The sequence below is a fragment of the Oryzias latipes genome, chromosome 6, assembly GCF_053564925.1.
Source record: "Oryzias latipes strain Hd-rR chromosome 6, Olatipes_Hd-rR_3.1".
Classification (NCBI taxonomy): Eukaryota; Metazoa; Chordata; class Actinopteri; order Beloniformes; family Adrianichthyidae; genus Oryzias; species Oryzias latipes.
The window spans coordinates 23,193,202-23,213,543 of NC_136242.1; the positions used below are offsets into that span (position 1 = coordinate 23,193,202).

Genomic DNA, 20,342 nt, shown 5'->3' on the forward strand with positions numbered 1-20,342 from the left:
AACCGCTCAACATTCACATAACCTGGACATTTAATTACCTCCAAATGTCTGCTTTATAGGACTCATTATGAATGTTAGTTGGAAATTATGCTGATAAAGAAGCAGATTCTCTTGTGCAAATTATATCTAGGTACAGCCCTCCCAACATGATGATCATTGTGTATGTCAATGATGAAGATCAGCAGTGGTTTGTGTGGGAAATTACTGGGAAATCTGTATTAAAATTTGCTGTAACTGTGAATGAGAGAAGACCCAGCTGGGATATGAACCAAGAACTTTTGACTGTGAGGTGGGAGTGCTAACCAACTCTGTAGTTTTTATTGCTAATAAAACTTTATACATAATGCAGGATTGCAAAAGTACTAAAAAAAAGAGAAAGAGAGTTAAAAACATTTCTATCTAAGTGAATAATCAAGCATTCACAGATGAAAAGCAACAGTGTTTGTGAGTCATGAAGCTGCAGGTCTGACCCGTCTGACTTTTTAAAATGGAAGAGAGGGATCCTCGGCGTGCTGTAGAGAATCTTTACAGACCATTGACTGTATTTCAGAGCTGGACCAAGTAAGTGTGAAGTCACCCGTAGAAAATGATTTACCTCCAGCTTCAACCAAAGGAAGTCAATTCCGTCGCCATATTTTGGGACACGGTCATCGCCATGTTGGAACCAGAAATTGTCAGTAAGCTGTTATCGGTCTGAGTCAGACTGAGTCAACATCAACGTCAGACCACATACTTTTATTGAGGCATCTGATTGGCAACTTTTTCTTGAATACCTTGCAGTAGCGGAGCAAGAATGGTTATTCTGACAAATGTAGTAAGTGAGTAATGATAACTGTTGATTTCTCTATTGAAGTACGTAGGATTTCGGTGTGTCTTTTTTGGAACGCCATGGGGGGAGGGGGTCAATCAGTCCAGTTCTCATATACAGTCAATGTCGTAGATGTTGTCATGAGGCAATGCTATCTCTGTTTGAATTGGAGGAAGCGCCTCATTGATGATCTTCCTATGATCATCCTATGAGTCAGACAGTTTGAGTAACACTAAACACTGACTCAGAGGGTAACCACCCAAACTGACTTATGGACGACAAACTACAGGACATGTTTATTCACAATGCAATTGCTTCTACCTCGATGGTTAGAAAAGGTCACACACTTCTATGACCTCATTTGTGTCCAGTGACTGTTTCAAACAGGGATTACAGTTTTAATGCTGTGCCCCTCTCTTACTGACTGATTATGTCCCACTTGTCGACGGGGCGGTGCAGTCATAAGTTTACTGTCAAACACTGGAAAATGTGGTTCATTGTGACATCCTCCCACATGAATTTCCCTGCGTATTGATAAACATGTCATGTGACGAAAGAAGCTGAGATCATAGCAGCAACTAAATTTTGGCCGTTTTGGTGCAGATAAAATGCTTCTCAAATGCAATCATTCTAAAACTGCCAACAAATAAAAGGAAGTGGCTGTAGAGTGTAAGTCCATCTTTTTGAGACTATACACTAGAACCCCACCCATGGATGAAACAATAGTCTTTGGGGCCCTCTGGTCCAAGTATAAAAAATACTAATTCTTTGCCTCGGTGTCGCACTGACCCAAGCTATTTAAAGTCTCCATTCTTCAAATCATCTCAAGGGACTATCACAACACCAAAGAAAGGCATTTACACTATCAGATTTACCCTTTTCGTCCGCCATAAAAGCACGGCTGCTTTCAAAGGCATTATTGTAGAACGGGCGGGTGTGGGCTGTGTATGCAAGCGCCTTGTTTTCTGAGGACTGATGACCAGCCACTTCCTCTGCTCGTGTGTGTTCGTGCCATTGTGTAGGCGTGTTCTACGGTCCAAAACGAAGAAGTTGCACGGCGTGTGTGAGCACACGTACAACCCTGATTACAGAGGGACCAAGTGGCTGTCACCGATTTGATGGGGAAAAGCTGTCACCTTGTTTTCATCAGATACTGGCCGTGTTGACACTCATTCACACGGGCTCCAAATCGTTTGAAGATTGATCAAGTAGACACCGTGCAAAATGTCAACAAAATACAAAAACTTTAACTTCAGGATGCTCTATTGTCACGTTGGTAAATTGGCAGCACGTAGCCTCTGAAAGTTCCGGAAACTCAATTACAGCAGCGTATCTCAAAACACCAACACTTGCTTGATAAGGGAAGCTTTTTTTGTTGTTGTTTTTAAAGATTTTGTTCAGCATTATGTTTAGATGCATATCTCACCTCCACAGCTTTAGCCGTATGTAACAAACACTCTGTAACTATTAACCTGCTATGTTTAGCAGCATGCTACATTACCACTTTACACTCCACTGAGAGGGTACGGTACAGCAAGAACTTTGATTAAACAACAGATTTCATGATGACATTTACGTAGGCAGAAAATTATTGCTGTCCTCTCCTCCTTCTCCTCCTCCTCATCCTTCTGTTCATTGTTTTACTAAGATTTTAAAATTCCTGTGCAGTGACCTGTTACTCCCTTCACTGGCTTTTACTCCCTTTTCTTCTGTCATAACAGGAATATTCATCTTTACGCCCTTACAGTCATTTTTGAGGTTTAAAATGCCAGCTAGAAGATACAGAAAATCATTTGGTCCCAAAAAAAAGCTCCCCTTTTACTTTCTGGCTAACAAGAAACAGATTCAAGACCGTGTGCTCAGAAAGATCTGGCTAACAAAACAAGAGCTCCTCAATCACAAGGCTGCAGAAGCTTTCTCTCCCACTTTACCACCCCAGACACACACTGCCACCCCCTCCACCCAAACTTTCTTTGTACACACACCTCCCAACCACAGCTCAGAGCAAAAACCCACAATCCCTGAGGGAGGGAGGGAGGGAGGGGTCACGGGGAGGGGGAGGCATAAACGCCCCCTCTCATCTCAACCCTCCCAGCAGAACTGCAGGAGAGGAAGAAATTTTTTACCTCACACGCTTTCTCTCCCCAAAATCTACAGATGGTGGAGCACCACCACCTTCAAACTTTTTGTTCCCTGATGGTTGAAAGGACAGAGGAGAAACACGTGCTGTGGAGTACATCTTGAGGGAGGCTTTGTTTTCCAGCTGCTCTTACCTTTTTTTTTTTTTTTACAGAGGATTTGATTGTTTAAGAGACGGATTACAAGAAAAAAAAGGTTTGGGGAGTAAAATAAGCCTCCTCTCAGACTGTGTTACTCTAAAGTAAGGCCATCTAACTTTAGGATCTGCTTTAAAAACACTATTTGGTCTGGGCCTGATCATAGACCTTGGACCTCTGCTTTCCTTGTATCATCTCTCCTATTTATTCCGCCAAGCACCTTCTTGAATTTGAAGCATTCAGGGATAAGAAAGGCTGTGGCTTACAAGTGAAACATGCTGACCTGTGATCTGTTTGTTCTTCTCCTGGTTCTGTTTGGCCTCAGGTGTTCCAATGGCGTCAGCTGGAGAACCTTTACTTCAGAGAGAAGAAGTTTTCAGTGGAAGTTCATGACCCCAGGAGGTAAATTTATATCACAAACTGATGCTTGGATTGACTTTTGCAGCACTTCGACTTGAGGAAATGACAGTGTAACACTTCTTTTCTCACACACATTGATTTCTACTCAGGTTTGAAGTATTACAGCTTAATCCTAATGTAAAATGGTTTTTCCTCAGTTATAGATACACTTAGGGAAACATTAGCTTTGAATTAATACTATTGTCTGGTGGCATATCCTATCATTTAAGAACATTTATGCAAAACAGACAGAAACTTGGCAGTCTAACTGGGAATGTTGGCAGCAGAGCAAACTGAAGATGTCCTGATGGAAGCTTATGCAGATTGAAATCTAATTATTACCATACGTGTGCTTTTAGCAGGACACATATGTTTGTACAAAGTGAGGAATTATAAAGGAGATGGGCCTGATGAAGCAGACTGTTGGGGTTTTTAAAAGAAGCTGTCATTAGACCGGTCCACTGCTCCGCTAAGTTCGAATGTTTAAAAGAGAGAACTGTGTGTGGCTTTGCAAAAAAAGGAATCTTTATTTGTGAGCAGTCTTTACTGAAGTGTTCCATCATACGTGTTGTGATTCCTAAATGTAGAGCTTCTATCTGTATTCAGTGTATATAAGGAGGTCTCGTTTCCGCTCCAACTGTAGGGCGTCAGTAACGAGAAGGACGTTTGGTCACAGTGGCATTGCTGTCCATACCTGGTACGCCTGTCCCGCCCTCATCAAGTCCATCTGGGCCATGGCTATTAGCCAACACCAGTTCTACCTGGACCGCAAGCAGAGCAAGGTCAGTCGTTCCCCCAAGATTATAAAAGCATCTATTAAGCAACTGAGATGTCAAATGCTCTTGTTTTTTAAGTTTATGGAGCTTTTTCATGATGATGACGATGAATCCCTCTCTATTTGTTCCCTGCAGTCAAAGATCCACGCAGCACGGAGTTTAAGCGAGATCGCCATAGATCTTACAGAAACAGGAACTTTGAAGACGTCCAAGCTGGCCAACATGGGCAGCAAGGGAAAGATTATCAGTGGCAGCAGTGGCAGCCTTCTCTCCTCAGGTGAGTGTGTGTCTGTGCCAGCGAAAAGAGAGAATTAAGAAACATTAAGAGACAGTCACAGAGGGCCAGTATGCCAATGTACTGGTCTGTATGCAAGTGCAGACAATGAGGAGTCTTGCTGACAACTTAAAAGACAGAAACAGCTGCTGCTAGAAAGTGGCGTCACATTTCCTGTTGAAGGTTCTCACACTTATTCAGTTTTGGCACCCAGCCAGTCAATGCATTGAGGTCAGGTTTAGACAAACTGCAGTTAAAGCTCGACTTAGACATTCAATCAGACCGTTGTCCGTGACCACATCATGCAAGGCAGGAGAGTTCTGAAGCCCAACAATGATAGGTCGTGTTAATCATAATGTTAATTAAAATGACAAAAAATTGGTTTCCACAAAATTGGTTCCATGTGGAGCAAAGAGGTCGTTTCATACCTGCTTTACACAAACATCACGTACTGTGCATGTATATGTGGTGTCAAACTAATGTACAGTAAACCCTTGTTTTTCGCGGGGGTTACGTTCCAAAAAGAACCCGTAATAGGCAAAATCCGTGAAGTAGAAACCTTTTATTTTTTTTACAATCATTATACAATTAAATCCTCTATTATACATTGAAAAAAAAGAACAAACGATTTTACAGGCTCAAGCATTTGTTTCACAAATAAAAGTACTTTAGCAACTTTTTTTCAACAAATAACTGTACTGTACTGTCAAATAATAATTTTAATCATCAATGTGAACAGAAGGCTTCAAATCGCGGGGATTAGCACCGCCCACCGCGACCCGAGTTTTGGATTAAACGGGAGAAAACGCGGTGCAGGTGTGTTTGTTCGAGAGAAGAACATAATGATAGGCAGTTGTTGTCGCTCTTTTTTCTATGGGTTTTAGAGAAACTTGAAATGGCAAGATGATTTGCACGTACGTGTTGTAAATTTGGCAAGCTGTTTTACGTACGTGTACATATTAAACTGCAACGTTATTGACGCACAGGTAGAGAAGAATCTGAGTGACTTTTTAGCCAATCAGAATGCAGAACACAATGCACGATGCAAATCCGTGAAGTAGCGAAACCGTGAAAAGTAAACCGCGTTATAGCGAGGGATCACTGTACCTAAATATTGAAATGTTTTAGCTTTGATGTAGTTTCAGTCAGCTGATGGTTTTCCTTTCTGCTTAGAGCAGCTCAAAGCGCTTCACTGTTAAAAATAAACAGACATATAAAAAAATCAGCCACCAAAAATTAATTTGTTATATTAGCATGATTTTAACATCACTTATAGGAAGAATGAAGCACTTGTGTCAGTAATTTACTTTATTCATTATCATTTTAACTTAAGCTACTAGGAACAAGAAGCATTTTTTTATCAGCTGGTGTTTAACTCATTTTTGTCTCTATTTTACACATTTTATTGCAGTTTATTTTTTATTCATTTTTACTGTTTTAAGTTGATCAGTTTGAGTGATGTCTCAGTTTCTGTCCAGGGTCACAATAAGCTTGTAATCCACCACAAATTACTATTGGTTTTACTAGATTCCCCTACTTTACTCTAACAGTTGAGTCTTACTTGTAGTTAAAACAGATTTTTCAAGTTTTGAAGTTTTTTGTTGTTGCATAAACCTCAAACTAGCTAACAAACCTAAACCTAAAATCGGTTCGTTTCACAGTCGTCTCTGTTCTCATACCAGAAAACCAAAATTCCAGATAAATGTTTTGCGTCTTAAAACAAAGGAGATTATTTTCTTTATTTTTTTGCGACAAAACATTTTCAGCTGTGGTTACTTTTGTATTGTGTGAATGTTTGACTGTGCAGTTTATGTTAGGTCAGCCAGGGAGCAGCAGATAGAAACACTGTGTGTGTGTGGGTGAAGGGTGAGGGGTAAGTGGGTGCTGTTCCAAACACGATTGGCACCATCTATGGACCTTGGAAAAGTGCGTCATGCGCTTTTGTCCTAAATTGGCCTTTCCTTGCATGCCTCACACAAACTTGTAGCAATTTTTTTTCCTTCTTATCAAAACCTTCCACTCACTTCCCTGTAAACATCCTGTGAGAGCAGCAGGTGCACACTAGAGTGGATCCCTCCCCTCTCAAATTTGCCCCGCAGCACCAGCTCGGACTTGTGGCTTTATTTACGGTGTATTTTGCATCTCATAGGCTCTCAGGAATCGGACAGCTCCCAGACAGCTAAAAAGGACATGCTGGCAGCGCTGAGGGCCAGGCAGGAAGCTTTGGAGGAAACGCTCAAACAGCGACTAGAGGAACTCAAGAGCATCTGTATTAGAGAAGCGGTAGGAATCAACATTTATCATCACTTTTTCTCACAATGACTTTTTATTAATATATTCTGGTCTTCTTCCTTCTAGGAACTAACAGGGAAGCTCCCGAAAGAATATCCTTTAGATCCAGGGGAGGAGCCCCCCACAGTGAGACGGAAGATTGGCACCGCCTTTAAACTGGATGAGCAGAAAATTCTACCTAAGGGAGAGGTAAAGGCTCCCTGTTTTTGCTGCTTTAGGCCCTCTGTTGTCAACACCTGTTCTGCTGTTTGCAATGCTCATTTCTAAAAGAAATGTAAACATTTATATGAAACAGTTGAGCTCCACTTTTTGGAGTAAAACTGATACATCCGGGTTCAAAGAAAGTTATCCTTTTTTTTGCCACGGGTAAATTTTCCAAAGGAGTAGAGCTTCTAAATATAGTCTTGCAGAGTTCTTACCACAGGAAGTGGTGATAGTAGGATTGTGCGTGCCCCCACATGTGTGTAATGCTGTGGTTGTGTGCTTTGAAAACAGTCCAGGGATAGAACATCAGAAAACTGCCTCAAAAGCAAGAGCTGCTTTTGTCCTTACACCTTCAAATCATGCACACAATGGAACAGAATTTTCCTTCAGTTTGAGTAATCTAAAATGAAATCAATCTAAATAGACATTCCTGTTCTGTTTTATGGAGTCAAATTGATTTATGTCTATGTTTCTATATTTGTACTGGTTATGTTTGTTGATATGGGTTTATCTGTAATGCTGTAGCATGTGTAGGGTGGTCAGTATATCAGTTCTGTTTTCTCTGCCACTGTTAACTTCTGCAGGTTTTAGATTCAATTAATGCCTTCAAAATAAGTCTTGTTGTTCTTGGGCATACTGCTTTTGTTTGACCAAACTTTTCCTGTGCGTGTTTTTGTCAGGAAGAGGAGCTGGAGCGCTTGGAGCGCGAGTTTGCCATTCAGTCTCAGATTACGGAAGCAGCCAGGCGTCTCGCCAGCGACCCTCACGTGAGCAGTAAGAAGCTGAAGAAACAGAGGAAGACTTCTTATCTGAACGCTTTGAAAAAGCTCCAGGAAATTGAAAACTCCATCAATGAGTACCGCATCCGCTCAGGCAAAAAACCAACGCAGAGGGCGTCCCTTATCATCGAAGGTACCCATAACCTCCTGTGTGCTACAGGGAAATTAAACCGTTTCCATATCTGCTTTTGTCTGAGCTGTCATCTCTTTTTCAAATTGAACTGATTTACTCCAAAGAAGTAGTGTTTGGAGCATTTTTAGACCCTTTTCAAGCTGTTTTATTTTATTTATTTACAGAGAACAAAGTGAAACATAAGAATATTTTGTTATAATCTCTTATGTTGTTGTTTCATGTCCTCTTCTCTTGTAGAAGCCAACATTTGTTCTGAAGACAGCTCGTTATCAGATGCATTGGTTTTAGATGATGGTAAGCCTTTACTCTTGTTTTCTCCTCCATAGAACATTGATCATTGGGATTCAAACTGGATTTGAAATATGACAAACCTTTACAAAGCTTTCGTTTGTCATCTTGTTTTAGATGATCCTCAAGTCACAGGTACACCAACGTACTCTCCGGTAGCATCTCCCCACAAGGGCCTCCCTCCCAGACCACCATCTCATAGTCGGCCCCCTCCCCCGCAGTCTCTGGACGGCTTGCGACATATGCACTACACGCGCTCAGACTATGATAAATCTCCCATTAAGCCAAAAATGTGGAGCGAATCCTCACTGGATGAGCCGTATGAAAAAATCAAAAAGCGCTCATCTCACTCCAGGTGAGAAGAGATTTCTCATCCGTTAAAATAACATGAGCATATACTTCTATTTACAGTCAGAAGTTATGTGTTCAATTTTTCAAATTGCATTTCTATCAGTTTTTGGTGAACTCATGAATGACATCATCATAGGTGTTGAGTGATAAATACGTTGATCAGATTTTGAAGATGATGTACTTGATGGATGCTTCAAACAGAGGAGATCATTCTTTCCTTTCTACTCCTCTTTTCAGCCACAGACGTTTTCCAAGTTCGGGCAGTGCCGACGCCGGGGGCAGTAACTCCCTCCAGAACAGCCCCATCAGGAACATGCCTCACTGGAACTCTCAGTCCAGCATGCCATCAACCCCGGACATGAAAGTCAGAACTCCACACTATGTACATTCCACCAGGTCAGTCAGCTCATTCCTCATTTTAAAAAAAACACTCAGGAAATCAATGCCTGCCTTAAAAATCGTCAGGTTGTTCGTTGTAAATAAAAAGGATTTGTCCTCCTTTGTAACACAGGTCAGTGGACATCAGTCCCACACGTCTGCACAGTCTCTCTCAGCACTTTAGGAACCGCAGCTCCAGCCTTGAGTCTCAGGGTAAACTGCTAGTATCAGATCCGGACGCTCACCCGCACACTCTGGGCAGTCCTGACTTCTTCCTTGGTCCAGGACGCAGCTCCAATGGTTCTGACCCACTGGATGACTGTTCATCCTGCACCAGCCAAAGCAGCTCAGAGCATTACTACCCATCAGGGGGAGCCCCTGGGAGCAACCCAAACTACTCCACTTTAGGAGAAGACTCGCCCTCTAAAGCGAGGCAGAGGCAGCGTCAGAGGCACAGGTGAGAGGAATTCCTTGTGAAGAAATGCACAGCTGTTCTTTGCAAATATGCATCAGTAAACATCATTTTTTCACCTCCACAGATCTGCAGGTCATTTAGGTTCTTCAAACTCGGGCTCTATGCCAAATCTGGCAGCTAAAAACGGTTCTGTTGGAGGATCAGGAGGAGGTGGGATAGGAGGAGGACACCATGGGGTCTATCTTCACAGCCAGAGCCAGCCCTCCTCGCAGTACCGCATCAAAGAATACCCTCTGTATGTGGAGGGCAGCCCCAACCCGGTGGTGGTGCGCAGCCTGGAGAGCGACCAGGAAGGCCACTACAGCGTAAAGGCTCAGTTCAAGACCTCCAGTTCCTACACAGCCGGGGGACTGTACAAAGAAGCGTGGGGGGGAGGAGAGGAGGGAGGAGAGGGGAGTGGCCGCCTCACACCTTCACGCTCACAGATCGTACGGACTCCTTCATTGGGGAGAGATGGCGGTGGAGGGGGGAGGGCCGCCGTGTCTGAGGAGTTACGGTGTTGGTATCAGAGATCGTCTGGGAGTCTGAAGGAAAGGAGTCACTCGCATTCAGGATCCACTTCCTCTGAGACTGGGTCGCAGCAAGGCACTCTGGGACATGGTCGAGGGAGTCGCGTCGGGACTCTCATCAAGGGCTCGCCAGGTAATCCGGCATTTTGTCTCTCCACTTTCATGAAAGTGAAGAAGCATCTTTCAGGTGTCAGTCCTAATGGGACGTCACATCATGACTTTTTGGAACTTTTTATAGCAGGAAATAGAAATGGAAAGGAGCATAAAGAATCCAGTTTGGTTTTTAAGTAAAGTTCAAACTTCTGTCTGATGGATTTTCACACAATATATCTAAATAGAAGAATACTTTTTGCTGTAGAATGTTCTTGTGCATCCAGAAATGGAAGACCTGGCAATAAATAATGAAAATTTGAGCCTCAGAAGTACAGAGCAGACAAATGCTCTGAAAAGGGAATTATGTAATTGCCTTTTTGACTGTAATGCATCTCCTCTAGTCACATGGCAACACATTTTAACTACAAAACTGGTATTTAGGATTTGATTGTTGGAGAAAACTTTTATTTGGTGGTAGTTTGCTAGGTAACAGTTAGACTTGTGTCACAACAGGAAAGTAGTGAAGAGGTCCGGACAGTGTCCCCTCATTTACAGTTGTTACATTCTAAAAACAACCCACAAAAGGTGAAATAAACAAAGCTGCCATCTTTATTTTTTATAATACTTATAGTGGTTTTAAGGCTGTAAAAGCCCTCACTTCACATTTTTTACTCTTTTCTCTCTTGTTGAAACTCTCAAAGCTCAAACTGTCACAGAAAAATCAGTTCAGTACTGTAGAATAACAACAAAGACTTAAGTAGATCAGGAAAACTGAACGTATTCTGAACTGGAGACACAACGTGGAGGAAATTGATTGACAAGTCTGGAGCCAATCAGGAAGCAGAATACAATATGCAGTCAAAAAGGCATTCACTTAAAAAAAACCCTGCTAGACAACAAAAGGAAAAAGGCTTTTTTTTTTAAACAAACCTGAAAGAGTTAATATATCAATTTATAGCTGCAAATTCTAAAACCTTACAGAGCTAACTTGCATGTGGGAGGTTTGAACTCACCAGAGGGCTGTGCAAAGCACGTCATGATGCTCAATCATGCGTTTTAGCCATAGTAAAAGTTGATGACCTCTGTGTATCACCGTCTCTCCCCCCAGCTGCGTCCCCGCACAGTCAGCGGAGTATGACGCCGTCCAGCGAGCACGCAGCCACACCCACACCCCCCTGCAGTCCACAGCACATCCTCAACTGGAAGGGCGGGTAAGAAGCTCCCACTGCAGTTCTGGAGTTTGCTGTGGTGCTCCTCTGCTTCATCTGCACACACACCTCCCTTTTTTCAAACTTTCTTTTTCACATTGCAGTTCTGTTCTATACCTCTCATTTAAAACAGAAGCACTCACTGAACTCTGTTAATAACTCTTAGTCCTCTCTCCTGCTTGTCTTTACTAACCCTCTCTTTCTTTATGTGTGCGCTCTCTCCTGCTTTAGAGGCACAGCAGACAGCTCTCCCAGTGAGGACGTCTGTCAGTCCCCTCAGCCCAGCTCTGATGCATAGAGGTATCGTCTGAGCTCCCAGCCTCCATTCTGTCATAAACCGACACTGTTTTTGGGAATCTGAAGCAGCACCATGCCCACATTAGAAATCCACATTTCTTTCAAACAAGACCTACAATGTTTTTCTTCAAAGCATCTGCAGCAGAATATATTTGGTCAAAACTAGTGGTTTAATTTTTTCTCTTTTATATTGCTCTAATTATTTTAGTGCATATTGATGCCTCCTTTTATTTTAGTATTGATATGTCAGGGAAACTGGGTTAAACTTGATTTTTTTTTTCTTCTTTCTTGGCTTTATTTAAATTCCTTCCTCAGCGTTTGTCATGAATCACGAGGCTTTGCTGTTGATCTTTGTCTTTGGGATGGAGCCTGCTTCTGTTTCTGGGTCCCTGCCTGATCTTTTGCATGATCTCTTTATTCTTCACAATTCACTCCTCAGAATTGCTCAAATATTCGAGATGTTTTGTCAAATGTTTTCCTAAAAAAGCAACGTGTCAATAAAAAGCCCTCAGCTTCATGTTGCCATGGAGATGAAATGCTGCTCCGCTCTCAGTGATCCTGCTCGTCTTCTCTTGCAGGTCTTTCAGTGACAGCTGTTTTCTCAGCAGCCCCCTGTGTTCAGAACTGGCAGATGTGCAGTGGTACGGACAAGACAAGGCCAAACCTGGAACTCTGGTCTGACACTTTCCTACAGCGCCTAAAAAAACAACAACTCCTCATTGTCCTTTCCTACTGCCTCATCACTGTCCCTCACTGCTCCCTTCAAAAACCAACCTCATCCTTGAAGCCCTGCGGGAAAATACCCCCACCTCTGCGTTCTGCCCGTCTGTCAGAGCTCTGAGGACTGAAAAAGAGCCACTTCAACCATTTCCCTATCGCACAACGCCGCCCTTTCTGAAGCACACCGACCACGAGGCATCAGGAGGAGAGGAGGGAACAACAGAGCACAGCGGAATATCAGAGCAGTTCCTCACACTCAACCAACATCAGCCACATCTGATCGGTTACATATCACATCTCGTAGCACTTAGACTACAACAGTGCACTCCCACCCCCTCAGAAGACACTTGCTGGATTTGAGCCACCTCTTTCAACCAATTTATAGACCTCCAGTGACCTTTGCTGCATTTCTATGTTACCATTCCCATTGTTTGTCTTTTGTCTTGAGTTATCCATTTGTTCTTATCAAAGAGATGATGGCAGGCCAACTGCCCCTCAGCTTACTGCAGATGCTGGATCAGCAGGCCATGTCTCTGTTTGTGGGCCTTGACTTCAGCCTGCGCTGAGTTTGCAGATTCAAAGGAACATAATCAGGACGCTGTCTTCAACACCGACTAAGATGCAGACGAGGATTTTAGCATTAGCAAACGCCGTCCAGGTATGGAAACTGGTCTTCTTGTTCAGACTTGTTTGTGTCTGTCTTTAAGAGCTTTTAGTGCAGATTTGGGAGATTTTTCTTTGTCACTTTAAAAACCTGTTCAGTCCTGAAAGCCAGAATGTTTGGAGCCATGATCAGGATCCCATCACTGCTGTAGCAACATCTTTTCTCATTAAAACAAATGGTTTGATGATAGATGTTTTTTCATTTGGACAATACATTTTAGCTGCGGGTTTCAGATGTCATAATTTGTTGTTATGACAACAACAAACCTCTCTGAGTTGTTTTAATCGATAGGTTCCGACTTCTTCCGTTTTGGCTCCAAACTGGCAACCTTAAATCAGGACCCATCGCTCAAATGTAACTGGAGAATTTCTATGTACCATCTCCAAAACATGCTTGTTCTCCACACTAGGTCTGTAAATTAGCACTACAGCAAACACGGCCATTAAGCTTAAGCCATAAAGTGAAACAACAGCGAGAGGACCCTTGGCCATACTGGGGTAGAGCACAAAATGATCAGCCTATTGAGGGCTGGAAATGCAATTAGGTTACTAGGAGCTAGTTTTGAATTTGCTAGTAACAGCTTCAATCCAGACATGGAGGAAAACTGTGGAGTTAACCTTTAATTTAAGTTTTATTTCCTCACACATCTCAGTTCTCTGATGATCAGAACAGGGTTAAAAAGCACATCTGGGTTAGTATGAAGCTGGTTGGTCTCACGTGTCTTCTTCTTGATCTGAAATGACTGATGGTACAAAAAGTGTTTAGATAGTTAATTTTGAGAATTACAAAAGACGCTGAAGGACTTTCTGTCACATGGCTTTCTGAGTTGTCCTGATGTTCGGCTGTGGAGGAGGTAGGACAAATCTGAGCCCATACATTTTGCTGTGTTGTCATTTATCTACATTTTCAATGATCTCTCCTATTTGAGGTATTTGTCACCACAGTGGGTTCTAAAAAAAGTCAATCATATTCAGATTAAGTCTCTAAAAAAGCTCTAAACCCGTAGCTACTATCGATAGCAATTTATGGCTGTATTTAATGCAAATAAATCTGTTTTCCTATGAATTCTTTACCTGCTAGTTGTGTGCTAAAGAACACAATCTTATGCATGTCCTGCAGACCCTCTAACAAATGACCCCAAAGACAAATGTTCCATTTATTCAATTTTATGTCGCATTGATCCACTTTAGATGGTATTATGAGCTCCGACCTCAGAGCCTTTTGTGAAGAAGTGTAACGTACTTTCTGTCCTCATTCGCCCACCGCCTCTGCTCTCTCTCTGTATGTTTGAAGGGGTGCCGTTCGGTTTGTGTGGGTTTTTTTTATTTAAGCATTCACATTCATCGTTTGAAAAGCGGGACCCTTTTTCCATGTTTTGACACTAAAACAACTTTTCCAGGTGCTACAAGATGACCAGTTACTGCTTTGTCCTTCTAGGGTTTAGACATTTCTTCATTATTACCAATAGATTCAATACCAGATGTGCAAAATGAGGCTTATTTTAACAGGCGGTTTAATAGTAGACAACCAAAACCATAGCGCATGTAACTCCGTTTTATCAGTTCTCTTCAACTGTAACAAAACATTTAAGGTGTTGTAGAAAAAAATGTGGGCTTGATAACAAAAAAGAAAAGTCAATTTCCACAGTTAATTTATTCTTTTTTCTATTAAAAATTTGTATAGTAACTTTACATTTTACAAAACTGTGTTGTTGGAAATTGATGATGAATTTTCATGATGAGAAGCCGTGGTGGTTCTTGAGAGTAAGAAAATAAATTATTGATGAATGTTCTCAAGATTTTGTTCTGGTCTTTTTCTTCTTTCACTCAAGAGACGTTGCACCAAGCCTGACCTGTTAAAGAGGATGTCGGCACGCAGTCACCACTTCTGTTTGTCTAGAGACTCACTGCTGTGTCATCACAACCAGACTGCGTCCATTTCCTCCCCAAAAAAGCTTTTCCTCCGTGTCACAGGAAGCTGGCCTCCAAACAGAAAACCCAAACCAAAGACTTTGAATTCTTTTTACTTCCCTTCATCTGACTTCAAATTACTTTACTGCCATAGAATATTCTAGAACAGACACACAATTACTTAAAGTCCCACTCCAATCGTCTTTTGATCTGTTGTAAAAGTGTTCCCATTGTTTGTTTGTTTTTTTAAATGATGACGTTTTTAGCCAAAATCAAAAAACCTGTGTCATTTTCCAGGACGTAGTTTCTGCAGAGTGAAAGGAGCTTATTAGCCCTTGTGCTATCCTAGGCACATTAACATTGGGAGTTGGGTCATCTAGACCCACTAGACAGTGCGCTGAACCTTTTTTCTTCAATGATTTGTGATCTTTGTGATCCGCCTTTGTCATGGTAGGGAGAACACATCAAAGGAAGCGTGGGGTCATCTAAGATAGAACAAGGGTTACAAAATGTTCCCCTTGAGTTTTGGGTGGGAACATTGTCGCAGAGTAAGCCTGACCCCACTTCCCATCATCCAACATAACCGGTGCAGCAAAAATGGCGACCAATACTGGAGCTATCCAGCCGTACAACTTTGAGCCAGATGAGGAAAACAGAGATGTAGATGTGGATGCATCAGAATGGAGCAGACCAGGAAGCCTTTCAAACGCCATCTTTTCGCCTGCTTCACCCCAATTTTAATAAAGAAATACTCAGAAAAACTATTTTAATCGGAATTTTCTTTATCTATATCCTCCATCATCAGAAAAATACCTCAACAACATGTAAAAACACCCAAACCCAGTGTTTGCAAACAGCAATTACTTGTTTTTTGCTAAAAAAGTACTTTTTTGGGGGATACTTGGACTCATCCCACCTTACTTTGGTCTCCAGCTCCGTGTCCGGTCACTAATCAGTCCCATGTTAGTCTCCGTGCTCCACACGTTCCCATAGCAGCTCTCCCAACCACGGCAACAGCTGGAAGCTGTTAGTCAGACATGCCGTGAGAAAGTAGCAGCACTTTCTCACTCACATGAGTATGTTTATGCGTGCGAGTGTGTGACGGAGACAAGGAGAGGGAGCACGCTGCAGACCTTTGCTTTTACATACTTAATAAAATCCTCTGACACTGAAGAGCTCAAACACACATCATTTTTCAGTGTGTGTATCACTGATGTGGGTTTTAAAGATACAACCAGTGCCTTTGATGTTTCTTTTATTTTAAAGTTTTTATCATTTGTCTTTCAAGTTTAGGCCAAGTTTAAGAAAAAATGTCCATGATCCCATTTAAATCAACTCTGAAAAATAAGGATTTATATCTTACTCAAATTTAGCAACAGAAGCAACTGCTGTAGAATTTCTCAGAAACTCAAACGAAAAATACAAGTTTTGATTTGTGAAAATGGAATAATGTAACTCGGAAAATGAACAGGTGGTGACACTGCTGCCATCTAGCGTCTGATGTTTGAAAATACATGCAATAACTAGCAATATTTGTAAGGAATACTCTTTTTTTTTTAATTAAAAAGATTGAGATACCATAAAACCTCGATAAACACATTTAGGTAAAATGCAAGATTTTATTAGTGTTAGAACTTTAAACCAAACATGTAAACTTACATTTCTATCACATAGTTCATGATAGTGGATTGATTTAGGCCTTTATTTGTCAGAAATAAGTTAGAATATAGTTAGAGTGTGGTTACTTTTTAAAAAGCTGAATGTTACATTTTTCTAAAAACATGATTTGAAGTAACTGCTCTGTGAAATGATGCGTTTTCATTGTAATCACATCAGAGTCCTGACAGAGGCTTGGTACCAATATGTACCAGCTCAGAAATGAATGTTGTTTTTGAGATCTTGGACTGTCACAGATCCAGCTCCTCTTGTTCCAGCAAAGAGCTGCGAGTATTTTCTGGATCCTGTGAAGAAAATCCTTTAGTATTATTTTGATTCATGGATTTGTAAAAAAGAGAAGAAGAAGTATCATGCAGTGCATCTTTATGAACAGCTAATGCAGTATAGAGTATAGTAGAGTAGAGGAGCGCAGTATAGTACAGAAAAGCTTACTTAAAACATTTTAACTTTATAGTTGTGTTGTATTTTTTACTGTATATATATATATATATATATATATATATATATATATATATATATATATATAAAATAATAAAGGTAGTTTCAAATAAGTCTATCCATAAAATTCAGGCTCAAAGACCCCACTTTGTCATAATTCTTGTAGAGCGGATAATGAAACAAGTTAAAGTACCAGTGGGATGCGGCTGTAGGTCTGAGGATGAGGAGAACTGTAGCGATGAAGGCCTCTCCACGATAGGAAAATGATGTAGACCGACCCCAGAAAACACTGGATGTTAAACAGGATGGAGCTCGCCTTCACCACATAGGAACCTGCCCGCTGGTCAGGGGAAGGGCAGATACTGAAGGGAGTTCATGGACTCTCTCCTGCCGGCAGAGAGTCTGGAACGAATGTTTGGAATAAGAATTAGGAGGTCAAATTACCTGCTGGTATGTGCTGAGTGAGGCAGGTGGTGCTGAAACAAGACCGTTGGCTAGCAGGGCAGAACATCCAAACAGCAGACTGAAAAGGTTCAGACCCATCAATACCATTATCTGTTTGTTGAAAAAAGTGCATTAAAGTACATGCTTCACATTTATTTATTTATTAGAGAAAACATTTCTCATATGGTGACTGTTTACCTTCACTTTGCCAGCTTTCCTCTGAACTTCTATTGCCAGACATCCAGCAGCCACATACTGTAAAAGCACAAAGTCAGGACCTGAAAAGCACTTTTTATCTACATGTTAGAGTGGATGTCAACTCACAAATAGGCTGGACCACACAGGAGATATCATGGAAACCGAGCAGTCATACCTCACGCATGCATAGCCGACTGTAGCAAGAATGGCAGCAAACGAACAGAGGAGCTGGACGACCTTTAAAGACACACATGCTGAGGGATTCAGAGCTGGGAAATGGAAATGTATTACAACTTCCTGACTGAGCAAACAAACGGCATTTCACCCCGATGATCAGCAGCCTTGTATTAACCACAGTTCCAAACCAACGATGAATCCTGGCATTGCTGAGCTCTGCATCATCCGAGGCCTGGCTCTGGGGCTGGGCGGCAGGGGAATCCTTGAAGAACACATGGTACAGCCCCTCCTGAAACATGTTCTGCATCATCTGTTGACAAAGAACGAAGGTGATGTGTGGCCCTCAAATCTCAAAAACTAAAATCCGGTTTCAGTTCAGCATGGAAATAATGACCTTACCTTTACATCAAATAAAAATCCCAAATTCCTGAATCACAAAAATAGGAAACCATTTTGTTCTGACTTTGGCTAATGTAGCTTGGATCTGGAAGGTCAAAGTTTGCTTGAGCTGGGTGTTGATGGTTAAAGTTCACTCCTAAGAAAGACATTCAGGGATTTGATTGGTCAAGAGTGAGTGACTAATCAGCAAGTGGGGAGGAGTTAGAGAAGCATTGGAAAACTGATTTCCTTTCAGCAACAGCTCCAAGTAATATTTTACTCTTTTCATGCATCACCTGCTCTTAAAGTGAAAAAAGACGGCTTTGACCTTTACATCTGCTCGCTGTGAGTCACCAATGAACATAACCTGACCAACCTCAGACACAAACACTGATATGCTTTATAATTACAGCTTCTACAAATCTACAAAATAAGAGCATTATAAGGACAACATACAAAGTAAAGGCGTTATTAGTGTATTTATTTTTTATCTTATTGTGAAATTGACTAATTAGAAATATATGACATACTTTCCTGTCAATGCAGATGGGATTATTTCTTTGAAACAAAATAAAAAGCTAATTATTTACAAAAAATTACTTGAAGGTTATTCTTTTTGGTGAATTAGCTGTATTTTAAATGCATGCTAGTAATACAATTAGTAGTTGTGTACACAGTATTCATGTCAATGCAAATGTCCAACATACAAAAGTATTCAGATGTCAGAGTCTAAAGATATTTTGTTTAAAAGGGTTTAAATTAAAAAATTAAAAAATTAAAAAGATCTAATTTCTTGGCTCTCAGAAACATTTGTTTTTATTTCAGGAAAAACGGGAAAAAAAAGAAAAACAGTAAATCAGTGAATCCACTCCCAACAATAAACTTGATAAACAGTGACTTTATATTCTAAAATATCCTCATAGAAGTAAAAAATCCTTCAGTTTCTAGATTACTTGTTAGCAGACTTTAGTAGTTCAACAATTAGGGAATGCATCAGAAAGAGGTCAAACGGCGCTCTGAGGGTGCTGGACAGATGGTCACTTATCTTCGGGGTCTATGAATACTCAGGAGCCTCGGAGCCACTCAGTCTTTCCTGGCAGAGAGTCATCATCGCCGTCTTCCCGGCTCCTGGAGTTCAGGTCTTTCTGTCTGCTATAGGTCGGCCCCCGCTGCCTTAAGCGGAGAAAGAAAGTCCTGCTCCTCCTCTGAATCTGAGGAGCTGAGCGAGCCCAGCTCTGAGCCGTCGCCCCACAAACACCAGGAAAGTCAAAAGGTGAGGATGTGGGATTAAAGACATTAACTAGGGATGTGAAAACCTTTCGGAAAAGTTGCTTTGATTTATAAAATGTTTGCTTAGACATTTTTTTGTCTAATTTATTGTTTTTTTTTTTACATCGTTGACATCTTTTATGAATTTGCTGATCTCTTGACACATTTAGATTTGAAATTTAGGGATTTTCTCCAAGTCATTGAAGCTGAACAAGGTTGACCAAGAAAAAGAGGGTAAAATGCCAACAGCCTGACCATTCACAAACTGAGGATTTTGGATTTTTAGAGCATTTCCTTAGTTCTGGTCATGTTCCGTTTGCAGTTGCCCTCCTGTCGGTCACACCAGGTTCTGGTTGATCATCAATCACAGCTGTCTTCATTTAGTTAATGACCCTCAGTGCGTTTAAGTGTTTGGTTTTCTATTCTTTTCTGTCAGGTCATCTGCTTTGTCATCTTTTTGCTTCTTCATGGGGTTTGCCATGTTGAAGTTTCTTTATTAAATGTTCAAGTTTCAGTCACCATGCTTAGTCTCCTGCATTCATTGGGTCCTACACCACCAGTTCCTGCCAAAAGCTGTCATGAATGAACTGTTTTGTTTTTTATTGTTTCTTTGAGCAGAAAATCTCATTTAAACCAAATTTCTTTTTTCACTTATTGCTAAAGCTTCATTTAAAAACCAACTTGTAATACTTTTGCGTCAGTTCCTTCCTCGCCCTCTCCACCTCTTTCGTCCTCATAAAACTGGCTCTCTGGGTAAATCTTCTATGAGTCTGTAGTCTGGTTCCCTTCTTCACCTTCTGCGTCCGTCTCAGAAACTACACAAAAAGCAGGAGCAGCACTGTGAGCAAATGAACAATCAAAATAAGCTTAAGCTAAAAACAAATTAACTAAAATCTGGGGAATAAAATTAATGACAAGCACAGAACT

At 41.2% G+C, this 20,342-nt stretch overlaps 2 protein-coding genes across 13 annotated transcripts in view; one reads left to right on the forward strand and one right to left on the reverse strand.

The window, feature by feature from the left end:
• Nucleotides 1-14,720, forward strand: part of frmd4a (FERM domain containing 4A) — a 101,318-nt gene extending 86,598 nt beyond the window's left edge. For 5 of the 12 annotated variants that reach the window (XM_078949379.1, XM_078949380.1, XM_078949376.1 and 2 more), the window contains exons 12-24: nt 3,410-3,485; nt 4,123-4,265; nt 4,395-4,536; nt 6,683-6,816; nt 6,892-7,014; nt 7,710-7,941; nt 8,179-8,235; nt 8,347-8,584; nt 8,818-8,976; nt 9,092-9,415; nt 9,498-10,075; nt 11,144-11,246; nt 12,119-14,720. In XM_078949379.1, the coding sequence (XP_078805505.1) occupies nt 3,410-3,485; nt 4,123-4,265; nt 4,395-4,536; nt 6,683-6,816; nt 6,892-7,014; nt 7,710-7,941; nt 8,179-8,235; nt 8,347-8,584; nt 8,818-8,976; nt 9,092-9,415; nt 9,498-10,075; nt 11,144-11,246; nt 12,119-12,221 (2,412 nt within the window). In that variant the 3' untranslated portion in view covers nt 12,222-14,720. Of the gene's footprint in view, nt 1-3,409; nt 3,487-4,122; nt 4,266-4,394; nt 4,537-6,682; nt 6,817-6,891; nt 7,015-7,709; nt 7,942-8,178; nt 8,236-8,346; nt 8,585-8,817; nt 8,977-9,091; nt 9,416-9,497; nt 10,076-11,143; nt 11,247-11,474; nt 11,544-12,118 lie in introns of all 12 variants that reach the window. The other 7 variants (XM_078949384.1, XM_011476224.4, XM_078949385.1 and 4 more) reach the window with 3 other exon arrangements.
• Nucleotides 14,721-16,433: 1,713 nt separating this feature from the next.
• tmem253 (transmembrane protein 253) lies at nt 16,434-18,307 on the reverse strand. The gene is made up of 7 exons (XM_023955913.2): nt 18,168-18,307; nt 17,917-18,078; nt 17,718-17,828; nt 17,592-17,648; nt 17,394-17,504; nt 17,143-17,289; nt 16,434-16,795 (listed from the first exon to the last, which is right to left on the reverse strand). The coding sequence occupies exons 2-7, from the start codon at nt 18,076-18,078 to the stop codon at nt 16,742-16,744; spliced, it is 642 nt and encodes a 213-aa protein (XP_023811681.1). The 5' UTR covers nt 18,168-18,307; the 3' UTR covers nt 16,434-16,741.
• Between the last annotated feature and the right edge of the window lie 2,035 nt (nt 18,308-20,342).